The following is a 13,874-nucleotide window of genomic DNA, read 5'->3' on the forward strand; positions in this document are numbered from 1 at the left end:
TTTTTTACTAAAGAGTAAATTATTTTTCATTAATAATCCAGAGAAGCAGTAAAGAAACAAACTAGCTGGTTCAGATTTAAAAGAACTTTAAGTTTCATTTAAATGTGAGTTGGTTGGCAAGCAATTATTCTACCTTGCTAAAATGGAGGCCACAACGCCAGACAACTTTAAAATCTGACCATTAAGTTTTCTGAAGGATTTAGTGTTTCTATTTCTGTACATTACCTGCAGTGAGAGCAGTATTAGCATTTTCAGTAGATGCATGGCAGATTTCTCTCACTTGACCTTCCTGAGTCAGAACCTGGCTCCAACGGGAGTCCACAGACCAGGTAGAGTTGTTGGTCTTTGGTGTGTCTGAATCGGGTTCTCTTTGATGAAGTGCCAGATGACAAGGTCTTTCTTGAGATTTTATTTCACCATCATAAGGTTTGCTGCACCGCTGTGCTTCACCGTCCTCTTCACTCCTAACACTTACATTTGTGTCTTCTGGGAGACGAGACCCATCTGCTTTGCCTAGCACATCCACTGCATGATTTTTTCCTGTAGCTGAAGAACCCTGTTTATCTCTTCCTGCAGATTCGAATCCATTAGGATACAAAAGGGGGCTCCCATTTTTTTCTAATTTGTCACTTTTTTCATGTTGTTTGCACTCTAAAAAACCATCTTCAATTTCTAACGAGTATCTGGAATATGAGGCTTTTCCGTGATGTTCATGAGAAAGACTATCAAAAACCTCAGGAGTCAGAGAATTGATAGAGCGGTGAAGGGGAGTATGAACTTCCCCATCGTCGGATCCCAATTCCTCACATTCATCCACAGAAAGTAAAACTGACCTTTTAAAATTTTTGGTTGCAGGAAACCCTCGGCTTTCATTGTCAGCTGCATCTTCAAAGCCCAAATTGACAATTCCTTGGAACTGCTGAGGAGCTGGATCAGACAAAGGAAATTTTTCTGCAACATTTTCAGCTTCAGATCTTTCATCTTCTGTTTCATCTGCTGAGGAAGAAACCTGGTCTGTTTCCTGAGTAAATGGAACACCTCCTCGTGGAAGATGTTCTTTCTCCTGAGGGTGGTCTGCTGTCATCCCTTGTCGAGACAAACTTTCAGGCCTCTTCCTAGGAATTTCATCATCACTTGTTGAATTAACTTGGAAAATATCAGAGTTACTTTGCTTTTTCACTTTTACTTCTATCCTTAAACTACTATCATATATTTTTAATTCCTCAGGAGTGCTGGTATCACTGCTACTTCTTCCAAGAAAATCATGACATAACATAGTGCTACATTTAGAAATCCCTCTTTCATTTGACCCATCATCATCCTGAGACCCTCCAGCATCATAATCTTCTGATCTAGGCTTTATGTCATCAGATGAGGTGGTTGCACTACCAGTATCAGATTCAGGACTCTCCCTCTGGTGTATAACACCTGTACTCAAATTCCAATGACCCACAAAAGGAGTTTCCAGATTTTCATGGCTCTCTGGTGTTTCTGTTGGGTTCACAACTTTAGGAGAATTTCTTTCTGGTACTTGACTCAAAAAACATTTGTCAGAGACATCTGATTTGCTTGCAACACGCTCATCTTCTTTCATGAAATATTCATCAGGCGACTGACTAGTAATGGTCAGCTCTTCCTCAAAAATATCAGATTTTCTTTTATCTTGTACAGGATTAAAAGCAGTAGTTACCCTTTCAGAAAGGCGAACTGAAGCATCTTTCCCACTTTTAACGTCTGATATATTTATACTCTTTTGTCCCAGATGGCTATCCTTCTCTGACAACAAGTGCTTTTCATTTGCTGAGTCTAAGTGGTTTTTATCTACAAAGTTACAAATGATTTCACACTGCTGGGCTGAATTTGAACTTGAAGTCATGCATTTTAGATTAGTGACGCTATAAAATGCTGACTCTGCATCACCACTCCCATCAGTACCGTGCCTGGGTACATCATAGTTATCCGCTTCTCCATCACCAGGATATTTTGTGTCATTTTTATCCTTAGAAATCTGTTTGGATTTTATTTCATTTTTTAATGTTTCATTAAATTTAGGAACAATCTGAATGCTCATAGGAGGGAGTGACAATTCAGATTCTAGTGTAGATTTATCATTTTCTTCATAATTTAATGGCTTTTGTGGATCAGGTGGACTTGATGATGGACATGCTTCTACACCATTGGTCTCCAACACCGGATTAATTGGTAGTCTATGTTGCTTTTGTTTGGCTTTGTTACCATCATTCGCTTGGAATCCAACAGGTTCAATTTTCTGGCCCAAATTTTTTGATCCATCATGTGTGTTCTTTGGGGTCACAGGTGATTCACTTCTTGAAGGCCTTTGTGAAGATGACGGACACTTTACTGTAGACTGCCCAGAAATGGTTTTCTGTTTCTGGTCTTTATTGTTGACAGTTTCACCTTTTTTTGAGGGCACCTGAATTTTGGCCATCGTTTTTACACTGGCTTTTGCCAAAGATGCATGTCCTTGCTTTGTCGCTTTTTTCTTAACTGTTGGTGTAGAATGATTTAACTGTGTCACATTTTCTTCAGAATGTTTTAGAGAGGCTGAAGATTTTAATGAATTTGGTGAATCTCCTTGGGATCCTAGCAAAGAAAAAGTTTAGAAACACAATACCTTTCAAACAAAGAATAAAATACAACACTTAATCTTAAACTACTTCACACAAGTAACTAGACCGAACAAAGGCAGAACTGGCTGCTGCTAAATAGGAGACAACAGGATTTTAATATCTTAAAATAAATTTTTTCTTTTCCATCAAATAACCAGAAGGAATCCTAGTCTTCAGTGAAAAGTATTAGAGTAGGATCTATTTCCCTCCATTTAAGATTTTATATGTTATAATGTATACATGATTCTTTGACTCATATCAGGGGTGGCTCTTTGGTGAAGTTGTGGAATACAAGCTCATTTTGTTTTATTCATCTGTTGAACAAATATCAACCACTTTACTCTTGAAAGCTAATTGCCAACTTCGAGGTAGCTATCATCAGGTTCATTGATACCTCAGGACAATGTATGCTGAAACATTAATGGATGAGGGTGGGATAAATTAAATTTTGTGAACCAATTAAAAATTCAAGTTAAAATCTCCTCTTCCCTTAATTTCAACAAATTTTAATTTGGATATTCAAATTCTTCAAAGAGTTAGTTTAACATTTTAAATGTTTAATTTAATTTTATGTTATTATCGGGACCCAAATGACAATTTCCATCTCCATTATAATTTAATTCAAATTCACAGACTTCGGACTTTATAAGTTGCTCTAATCTACATAAATGTTTAATCCTAAAAGAATAATTCTTTAGAAATTAGATGCTGCCTCTGATTCATAGTTTAGTCATTTTTCTAAAACAGAGAATTGCAAATTGGCACACACTGCACATTCAGGAGGAATTCTCTCCTGTACACTATAGATTTCTTAGTTATACCATTAATTTAAACATTTATTTTGCAGAAAGAATGCATACAAGTATCAGTGAAACTTTCACAAACAATATATGGGCAGAAAACAAGAAGGACAGAGTAAGTTGGAGATTTTTCATGATTATTTCATCTCATTTATAAAAAATAAGGCCCAAAAGAGAAAATAAGAAACAAACAAAAAAAAGAAACCCAACCTTCCCCCATCCTCCATCTAAGTGCAAACACTATGCTAAGAAGCACAAGGTATAAGTGCCCTTATATATTTTGGGTCTAATTCAATGGAGAAAAGCAAATTATAAAGTTTTCTATGGTCCTTTGGCTGCCTGCTGCTCAAGTTCCAAATTTGAGTTGAGCAGTTAGAGTAATAAAACAGCTCATTTTCAGAGCCTTTCTATTTTACCTTGGGTTTTAGTAAGACTAGATGGGGCACTCTTTGCTCGTTGTAGGCCTGCAGAACTACTGTGTCCTCTCTTCTTCAAAACTGCTTGGGAGATATGATCACCCGACCCCTTGCCAATAACCTTCTTGGTTGTACTAATAAGAAAAAAAAGAAAACATATATCAGATTTGAAACCCAAAATGTGAACTCCAAAATAAACATATATACATAAAATAGATTTTTATCAATAAATTATAAAAACATTCAAACTACAGTTTACTTCCTTTCTGAAAGGTCAATGAAAAATCCGAAGTTTTATACATTGTCAGTTTTAGAATGAAGATAAAGCAATCAATTCTAAGTACCACAAACTTAAATATAAGTTTTTCCCACCAAACTGTCATTTATTCTAACTATTGCCTTTCTACAAAAAAATGCAAATTTTTGACAATATCTAAACCAGGGTTCTTAACCTGGGGTCTGTAAACTTGTTTTTAAAAAATTTTGATAACTGTGTTCCAAAATAATTGGTTTCTTTTGCAATTTTATATTTTTTCTTTATGAATTTAAAAAAATTATTCCCAGAAGGGATTTGGGGTTCATAGGCTTCACCAGACTGTTGTGGGGAGGTGATATGTGGAAGATACATAATACAAAAAAGATAAAGAAACTCTGATATACACAATAGTTAGACTATGATTAGCTTTTAGAGGAAAATAAAAAAAACTAACATGTTTACATTAAGTTTGAAGACCTACCTATTACTTATGTGTGTCTCATGTTCATTAACCCTTTTTTTATTGGTAGCTCCCTCAGCATTCCTTGAAACAGGCTGGGATTTCGCTGCTATAAATTAAGCAAAGTGAGTTACATAGAATGTGTTAATGTATAGTCATTATATATTGGCCAAATTAACTGACCATAGTTCTAAACAAAATTCAGGGTCACAGGACATAGATTTGGAGTGAAAGACCTTTGAATTCAACCCAATTTTGTTCAACCCACTCAATTTACAGATGAAGTAGTAAGAGTCTTAGAGAGATTAGAGAACTTGCCCAAAATCAGACTGCCAATTAGTGAGTTAGGATTAGAACCCAGATCTTCAGACTCTTGGCTAAATGGATTTTTTCCCCCACAGCCCTTAAACCCAAATATAGATCATTCAGGTTCAATTTTTCTAGGAATTTCAGCAAAAACTGTGAAATAATGAAGGAAGTCTTCACCCACCTGCACCAGAACTCTTGGAAGTCTCCAAGTTGCTTCTCGTTGTTTGGCTTCCTTGAGGAGAATTACAAGAAGATGGCTTACTGTCAGAAAGCTTCTCTTCCTTGATAGATCCACTCTCCTTTGGTTCATCTAGGCTCTCACTGGGACTCTGTAATTCCACACTTGAACTGGCAGACTTGATGAGAGTGCCTATGGGGCCTGAGCAGGAAGTGTCCTTTCCAGTGGTTTTCTTCAGAGGCTTTGCTTTAGCTGGCATGTTTGAGCTTCCAGTGAGGATTTTCGGCCGAGCGCCTGACCCTTTCCCTTCCTGAGTTTTTACTCCTTTTCCACTTACTGAATTTTTCTGGCCACTTGAAGAGGAGGAGGAGCGTTCAGTATCTTGTCGAGCAAACATGTCAGTCTTAGTGTTATCATTATTTTCTGTTTTAGGCTTTATAACAGCTCTAGGCTTTCCAGAAGGAATCTTTTCCCCAGTTTTAATATCTTTTGTAATCTTAGATACTGCTTTTTTACTGTCCCTTCCCTTTAAATCATCATGTTTTGAAGATTTATTCACAGTATTTCTATTTGTACTTGATGCATGTCCAGAAGCACCTAGTCCATCAGATTTCATTTTCTCTTGATCAGTGGAGGGATAACTACAGAAGTCTTTCTTGTCTTTTCCTCTCCAAAATCTGTTTTTTATATCACTGGAGTCTGAAATGGATCTATTTTGCTGGAAAGAAGAGAAAACACTTAAGTGATATAAAAGAACATGTACCATTTTTAGCTCCTTGATATATAGCAATCTCTGTTTTAAACCATCATATACTAGTTCAGTATAGTTTATACTACATATACTACACATACACAAACACACATATACTATATGTGTATATATATATGTATATGTATGTGTGTATATGTATACATATACATATACTAGTTTAGTATATATACATTGAGAAAGACTCAATACTGAGTCTTTCAAAGAAGAGAAAAATGAGAAAAATTCATGTCATAATTACGGACTACTTACAACATGAATTCTGCTTTTTTAAGGACATCTAAATAATAGGAATGAATAAAAGTTTATTTCACATTATTTTTAGTTCAGGTTAAAATATTATATAAGAAATGCATATTCACCATTCCCCAATAGATAAACAGTCAAAGGATAGAAATTAACAGTTCTCAGAAAATTGGAAACGGCTAAAAACTGTATGAAAGAATGTTCCAAATCACCGATAATAAGAGAAATGCAAATTAAAACAACGCTGAAGTTTCAGCTCACATCTAGCAAACTGGTAAAGATGGCAAATGATGGGAATAGCCAATGCTGGATAATTTGTTGAAAGATATGTACTAATGTGTTATTAGAGAAGCTATGAATGGGTACAACCATTATGTAAAGCAATGTGCAATTATGCAAATAAAGGGACTAAAATGTCTATACCCCTTGCCCCAGAAATCCCGTTGGCTAGGCATATAGTTCAGGAAGGTCAATGACAAAAATACTCCATGTATACCAAAATACTTATGTCAGTACTTCCGATATAAAATCCTCTGGCCTTCAAAGCCCTCTATAACCCTGCTCTTTCCCAACCATTTCAGTCTTCTTATACCACTTTATACTGCACCATGTAGTCTCCAACCCTGCTTGCTGTTACATAAACAAGATACGCCATCTCTCAGCTCTAAGCACTGCCACTGGTTGTGCTCCAAGACTGAAATGCTCACACTCCTCATTTCTACCTCCTGGCTTCCTTCAAGTCCCACCTAAAATCCCACCTTCTACAGGAAGCCTATCCCAATCCCCCTTAATTTTAGTGCCTTCCCTCTGATTATTTGCAATCTATCCTATATTCAACTTGTCTATATTTATTTGTTTGCATGTTTTCTCCCCTACTAGACTTTGAACTCTTGAGAACAGGGAATGTCTTTTGCCTTTCTCTGTTTAGCGTGTAGCACAGTGCCTGGCACACAGTAGGAACTTAATAAATGTTTATCAACTGACTGAAACAAAGAAGTCTACTGACTGGGGCAGGATTGTGCAAATTTTGATACACAAATGTAATAGAATATTACTGTGCTGTAAGAAATGATGAATGTGATTAATACAGAGAAACATGGAAAGATCTATACAAACTGATGCAGAGTGAAGTAAGCAGAACCAGGAAAAAAACATATAATAACTACAACAATATAAAAGGGAAAACCACTGCAAAACAATAAAAACTGAATTTGCAACATTATAAAGACACAGCCTGACTTCAAAAAAGAGATATGAGAATATGCTACCTTCATTTATCTTTCAAAGGTCCATGGGTGAGTATGATTGCATGCATATTAGATTTTTTTTTCAATGTGCTAATTGGTTTTAATGAAATTTTTTTCCTTCATCTTTTTTTCTTTTGTTCTTTGTTACAAAGGAAGGATTTTATGGCAGAGGGGAGAAGGGAAGCATGCGAGGGGGACATAAAAACAAAAGATCAATAAATATCTAATTAAAAATTTTTTTAAAAAAAAGCTATCTGCTTATCTACTGCAGGAGAATAGTGGGGTATATAACTAAAGAACGAAGGTCAATGCTGCTTGCATGGATCAGGGAGACATTTTAAAGCAGGTACAATATAAGGGAGGTCCTTGCTTAGAAACCTCTCCCTCAATTACGCTTGAATTCTAATATTAAAGACAAACATTTCTTTTGAGTTAAGAACTACCCATTTTTGGCAGTCCTCTTATACAATACAAGTACTACTAAGAAGGCAGAATAGTAAATTGTGTTCCTTATATTGTAGCATGGAATGGTATAGTGAATAGAGAACGGGCTTAAAGTGAGGAAGTACTGCCTAATACATGTAACACTAACAATAGTACATAATAGTACACTAACACTGGTGGGATGGCCCTGGGGAAGTTACTTGACTTCACAATTCAGGCAACTTTCTGAGCGGAGAAGTTGCAAAATAGGTATTGATCTGTACTGGTAAGAAAGAGTTTCTCCCTAAGAGTTCTCTAAATCACAGGTCAAATAAAAAAACAAGTTCTGAAGGATGGAAGATGAGGGGAAAATAAATACAGAAATGGGAGGCAGTTGGGCACCTTCACTTGTGCAGTTCTGCTTAACCTAGCCATGGATAAATGGATTAAAATTTTGTAAGGCTGTTAAATTCTCATAAGTTATTCAGAAGGTTATGTAAAAATAAGATACTAAAATGTACTTCGATTTGTAATAAAACTTATAATATTTTTTCTCCCTTGGCTAAGTTTACTTCAAACTTAGCTAGGTGTAGTTTAATGGTATTCTACAGGTTTTACTTAGACCTTCAATTTAGGTATATAAAATTATACATTCCTTCGAGCTTAAGAACTGATGATAGAGTGTTCTTAGACCAAAAAAAAATGAATGCAAAATAATAAAGTGAGTGAACATGGGTAAATACATTCAATAAAAGAGATGGCATGGTGTAGGAAAAAACTCCAGTGCAGAACAGGATAAAAAAATGCTTACCATTTGTGTTTTACAGAGGTAGAAACACTGAGTAAAAGAAGCACTGTACTTCAGAGACCTACGTTTGAGACCTAGTTCTACCACTAACTAGCAACAAGTCACGTCACCTCTCTGAGATTTGCTTTCCTCATGTGTAAATTAATGAAGTCAAACAAGATGACCTTTAAAGTCTTTTGTAGCTCTAGCATTTTGTGCATTATCACCCTAGTTATTACTCATTAGAGGAACCATGGAAGAACTGATAGAATGCCAACCTTGGAGTCAGGAAGACCTGGCTTAAGGCTTGCTTCTGATCCACCCTCTCAGCGAAATCCTGGACAAGTGACCAAACCTCCCAGTGCCCCCAGCAGCTCTCTGAGATGCTAACTCCAGATTAATACTGATCTGGAAGAGGAACAGAGTTTCCAGGATTTTCCTACACTGATGAAATCACAGGTCTGGACCAAAAAAGAAATATTACTCATGGTAATGAGTAACAGTAAAAACTGTTATTCATCATAACAGTTATGACTATTTTTCTGGCCTAATAACCATGTGGTAAAGAAATAGCTTTCGTTAGCTTTTGAGCAATGAGTGGGGGTGTGTATGGTTCAAGTGAAGAAGGTATACTATATGTCCAGGAGAGGAGACAGAAGAGAGGACAGTGGAAGGGAGGAGAGGGTTCAGAAAGAGTTTCAATGAGTACCAAAACTCAGGGGCGAGAGATGAATGATGATCCAACAAGAGAGAATGGAGAGAAAGTCAGAAAGGGAGGAGAACCAAGTTAAAAGTGTCGTGGTACACATGTACACAAATATTTTGGGCAGCTCTTTTTGTGGTGGCCAAGAAATGGAAATTGAGGGGAGGCCCATCAATTGGGGAATGGCTGAACAAGTTATGGTATATGAATGCAATGGAATACTATTGTGCCATAAGAAATGAGGAGGAGGCAGATTTCAAAAAAGCCTGGAAAGATTTACATGAACTGAGTGAGGGGAGCAGAACCAGCAGAACATTATACACAGTTGCAGCCACACTGTGTGATGACTGACTTTGACAGACTTGGCTCTTCTCAGCAATGCAAGGTTCTAAGATAGCTCCAAAAAGCTCATGATGTAAAATGCTGCCCGCATCCAGAGAAAGAATTACGAGTCTGAATGCAGATGGAAGCAGAAGATTTGCTCTATTTTTTGTTTTGTTTCTTATTTCTCATGGTTCATTCCATTGGTTATAATTCTTCTTTACAACATGACTAATGTGAAAATGATTAATATGAATGGATATATTGAGCCTATATCAGATTGCATGCCACCTTGGGGAGGGGGGAGGAGAAAGAAGGGGAGAAGAATTTAACACTTATAAGCTTGCGGAACTGAATGTTGTAAACTAAAAATAAATATTTAAAAAAGGAAAAAAAATAAAAATGTCATGGAAGCCTGGGAGGAGAGAATAGTTTTTGAAGAAGATGGTCAACAGAGATCCAATAAAATGAGGACTGAGAAACAAGGCCTTTGGAATTAGCAGTTAAGAAATTATTGGTGACTTTGGAGAAGGTAGTTTCTGTGGTGGTGTTTTGGCAGACTGGCAGGTTAGTAGCCAGATTGAGAGGGACTGGGAAGTGATGAGGACATGAGAAGTAGAAAATGATGAGTACAGAAAAGCCTTTCTGGAAGTTTAACCATGAAAAGGAGAAGAGATAAAGGAAAATGGCTTGAGAGGATGGTAAAATCAAGTCAAAGGTTTTGGTTGTTTTTTTAAAAATGGGACATATGCAGGCAAGTGTACAGATCGGGGGAAAGGTGTCAGTAGTTAAGGAAAAATTGAAGATGAAAAAAAAGAAGGAACAGTCGAGAAATATGCTCACAGTATGGGCAGGATCAAGATCACAAGGTTGGCAGGTTGGCCTCAGCAAGGAAAAGGGACCTTCTTGATTTAGTGAAGCTTGTTGATATGCCCTGGGAATACACGAGTTGGTGCTCTCTCCATTATCTCAGGCTACTTCTGCTCATTTTTGTTATTGTCTCATTCCAACATCATTGCCATCTGTGAAGATTTTCCAGTATCAATGCAGTGTAACATCAACACTTTTAACTTGGTTCTGTACCCACTCCGAATTCCTAGTACCTAAAAGGTAGAGAGCTTTATTTACTTCAGATATTGTTTTTCATTTATTATGCTCTGAATTAATACTCTACTGTGAAAAACTTGTTTATGACACCCAATTTATTGGAGTTTGTCCTACCGTCTTTGCAAAGACACCAGAAATGGCTGTAGCAGAGTACACTTTGATAGTATATGGCTATTCATGCTGACGCCATGTATCACTGGAAAAGGTTACAAGTACACGGGAGAAAGATGTGCCTTGTTCTGCCTGACTTTTGAGGCAGTGTGGCCTAGTGGATCCAATGACCTTGGAGAAAAGACTGGGCTTCAAACCCCAAAGGAGATGCCAGCTGCCTGACCCTGGGGAAGGCCCTCAACTTCTGTGTCTCAGTTGTCTCCTCCGTAAAGTGTGTCCCCTCTAGCTCTAAATCTGTGATTCTCTGAACTAAGGGCAATGTGTACAAAAAAAACAAAGAAGAAAATGAGAGCTTCAAGTATTGCAACTAGTTCATCACAGAGCTCCCCTTATAATTAGCGAAATGTGTCTGCAAGCTATGACATATTCTATATCCCCAAAGATTTAAAGTTGAGGGTCACCCGAAAGGCAACAGAAAGACCTATGGTGAGCTTGGGAAGCTGTGATATGTTACCCACCTACAACCATACAAGTGAAACTATGGGAAGGATGTTGTTAGAGATATGTATGATCAGAAAGAGAGGTGGGCCAGTCATATGGCCAGAAAGTAAGATTAAAATCTGTAGCATTACTGGCTGCATGGAGCCTCAGGGAGGATATTTGAATGGACATGGCCAACAGTCACACAGGATGAAAGCCTGGATGGTTTGTGATCTGTATCTGTGGGGGAAGTGCCCACAATGATGACATCACAGGTCTAGACCTGGAAGGGCCCTCCCTCATTGAGTTCAACCTCCTCATTTTATAGATAGGTGAGAAAACTGGGATGAAGTGACCTGCCCAAAGTCACAGAGGAAGCATCAGGTCTTTCCATCTCAAAGCTAGTTTTCTCTGTCCTATACCAAGCCCCCTCTGATTACAGAGCCACTGAAAGAGCAAAGCATCTTTTATGTGCAATGGGTACTTTACAGTTTCCAAAGCACTACCACTCTCTCCCTGCATTACATATGACTGATGTCATTAGTACAAGCAGGATTGGTGCCATTTTTTCAAATGACAAAACCATGGCTCAGAGATGAAGCAATTTGCCCACTGACAGCTGCCAAGTAACAGAGATTAGAGCTGAACTTAGGCCTTAGACCAAGTCCAAGGTCCTTTTCACCATAGCAGTTTGACTCTCTAAATGTACAAATAACTTTTTGTGGGCCTCTCCATGAGCTGGTTGGGACAGTTAGCTGGTTTGTTGGTGGTTTTAATTTAATTTTTTCTATTAATAAGCATTTATCTCTCTCTCTTTCTCTCTCTCCCTCTCTCTCATTTTCCCTACCCCCCATGAAAAACACAGAAACAAAATTCTTTGTAGCAAACATGCATAGTCAAGTAAAACAAATTCCCACACTGGCTATATCCAAAAATATTTTGCCTAATTCTGCATCTCGTGTGTGATTAATTTGTTATTTAGTATTTGGCTGTTGTTCCCAACCCCCTTCCTTGCTTTGGTGCCAATTTTCTGTGTTTTTAAAAGTAATTTTTTATTATGAAAGTGACCATCAATAAAAACTGTTAAGTGAACAAACAAAACTACATTAAATTATGTATGCCAAAGTATGTTGAATTTACATATGTGTGTGTGTATGTATATACATACATACACACACACACACACATACATATATATATATATATATTTACACACACACACACACACACACGTAAAATTTTTGTTAAAATAACAGCAACATACATAACAAAAATCCAGATGGGGAGGGGCAAGGTACTAGTATTGCTTTACATGTAAATTATGTAATTCTTCCAAAAAAACCCTTTTTGTACCTTCTGCCTTAATACTCGGTCTTTCAGAGCCATAATGAATGGCCCCCTAAATTCCCTTCCTGTCCCCAACAAAGACGTGAATTAAGACTTTATAGTCTCCCTGTGAGTTTTATGAAATTGGTGCCAATACTTGGGGGAGGGGAGGAACTTTACCTGCACACTGATTTAAGATCAGTTCAAATAAAAGTGCACACGTTAAGAGAATAAGAGCAATACTATCTTACATACTTGTGTGTTCTTCTATCACCTTTTATTCCTGTTGTCTGCAGAGACGGTATGGTCATTTTTAAACATCTAGTCATAACCAGAATGTCACCCAATCGAGTCCTCAAATGCCTCACCCTGCAGTGTCTCTTTGGGTCTAGAAGGCTCGGCCAGTCTGGACCGGACGGAGCCACAAAGGCCTTGGACGCTGAGCTGAGTGACTGAGACACTTAACCGCTCTCTGCCTCAGTTTCCTCATTCATAAAATGAAGAGAAGAGAAAGAAGAAGAGAGGAAAGAGGAGAGAGTGGAAGAGGGAGAAGAGGGACAGGGAGGAAAGAGAGAGAGCGAGAGAGAGACCAGGAGAGAGCTCTTGAACGTTAATCTTCCCATCCAAGCCAAGGACGACATGGAGCTGATGAATACCAGCCTCTGCTGCTTTCTACTCTTAGATGACAGAGGAAGAGAGGTGGCTCAATGGATAAAGCCAGACTCAGGGCTGGAGTAAAGAAGACCTGAGCTCAGACCCTCATTAGCTGTGCAACACTGAGCAAGTCATTTAATCTCTGTTTGCCTTAATCCACTGCAGAAGATAATGGCAAAGCCACTCCAACATCTTTATCCAAGTATATATGACTCATCATCTTAATCACACCTTATTTTAAAATAGATACTTGAAAGTTAATCACTGAAATTCAGTGGTGGGGAACCTGCGGCCCTCGAGGGCCACATGTGGCCTTGAGGCTGCAGGTTTCCCACCCCTGGAATACAGTACAGCTCCACCTTTAGAGCTCTTCCAAAACACTGTCACACTGAAAACTGCATGGCAATGGATCTAGTGGTCTCACTGGACCATGAATTTATGCTTCAGGTAGCCTGCTGGCTCAACTACAGAAAATCAAAGCACTTCACATCTCATCACAAATGATTTCAGAGCCCAACCCCATGTTGTAGGCGAATCTTGCTATAATATGATCTGAAACACTCTTGAGCAAGATCTGAAATAATCCAATTCATATAGAATTTCACACAAATGACATTTGCATTGTAATGATGGTATACTATTTACTTGTTT

The 13,874-nt window shown here is 37.8% G+C and overlaps 1 protein-coding gene across 2 annotated transcripts in view; it reads right to left on the reverse strand.

The window, feature by feature from the left end:
- BTBD8 (BTB domain containing 8) overlaps positions 1-13,874 on the reverse strand; it is a 121,162-nt gene that overhangs the window by 1,994 nt on the left and 105,294 nt on the right. For both annotated transcript variants that reach the window (XM_036755010.1, XM_036755011.1), the window contains 4 exons: positions 5,053-5,767; positions 4,584-4,671; positions 3,847-3,980; positions 226-2,604 (listed from right to left, as the gene is read on the reverse strand). In XM_036755010.1, coding sequence (XP_036610905.1) covers positions 226-2,604; positions 3,847-3,980; positions 4,584-4,671; positions 5,053-5,767 — 3,316 coding nt within the window. The remainder of the gene's footprint in view (positions 1-225; positions 2,605-3,846; positions 3,981-4,583; positions 4,672-5,052; positions 5,768-13,874) is intronic.

The sequence above is a fragment of the Trichosurus vulpecula genome, chromosome 4, assembly GCF_011100635.1.
Source record: "Trichosurus vulpecula isolate mTriVul1 chromosome 4, mTriVul1.pri, whole genome shotgun sequence".
NCBI lineage: Eukaryota > Metazoa > Chordata > Mammalia > Diprotodontia > Phalangeridae > Trichosurus > Trichosurus vulpecula.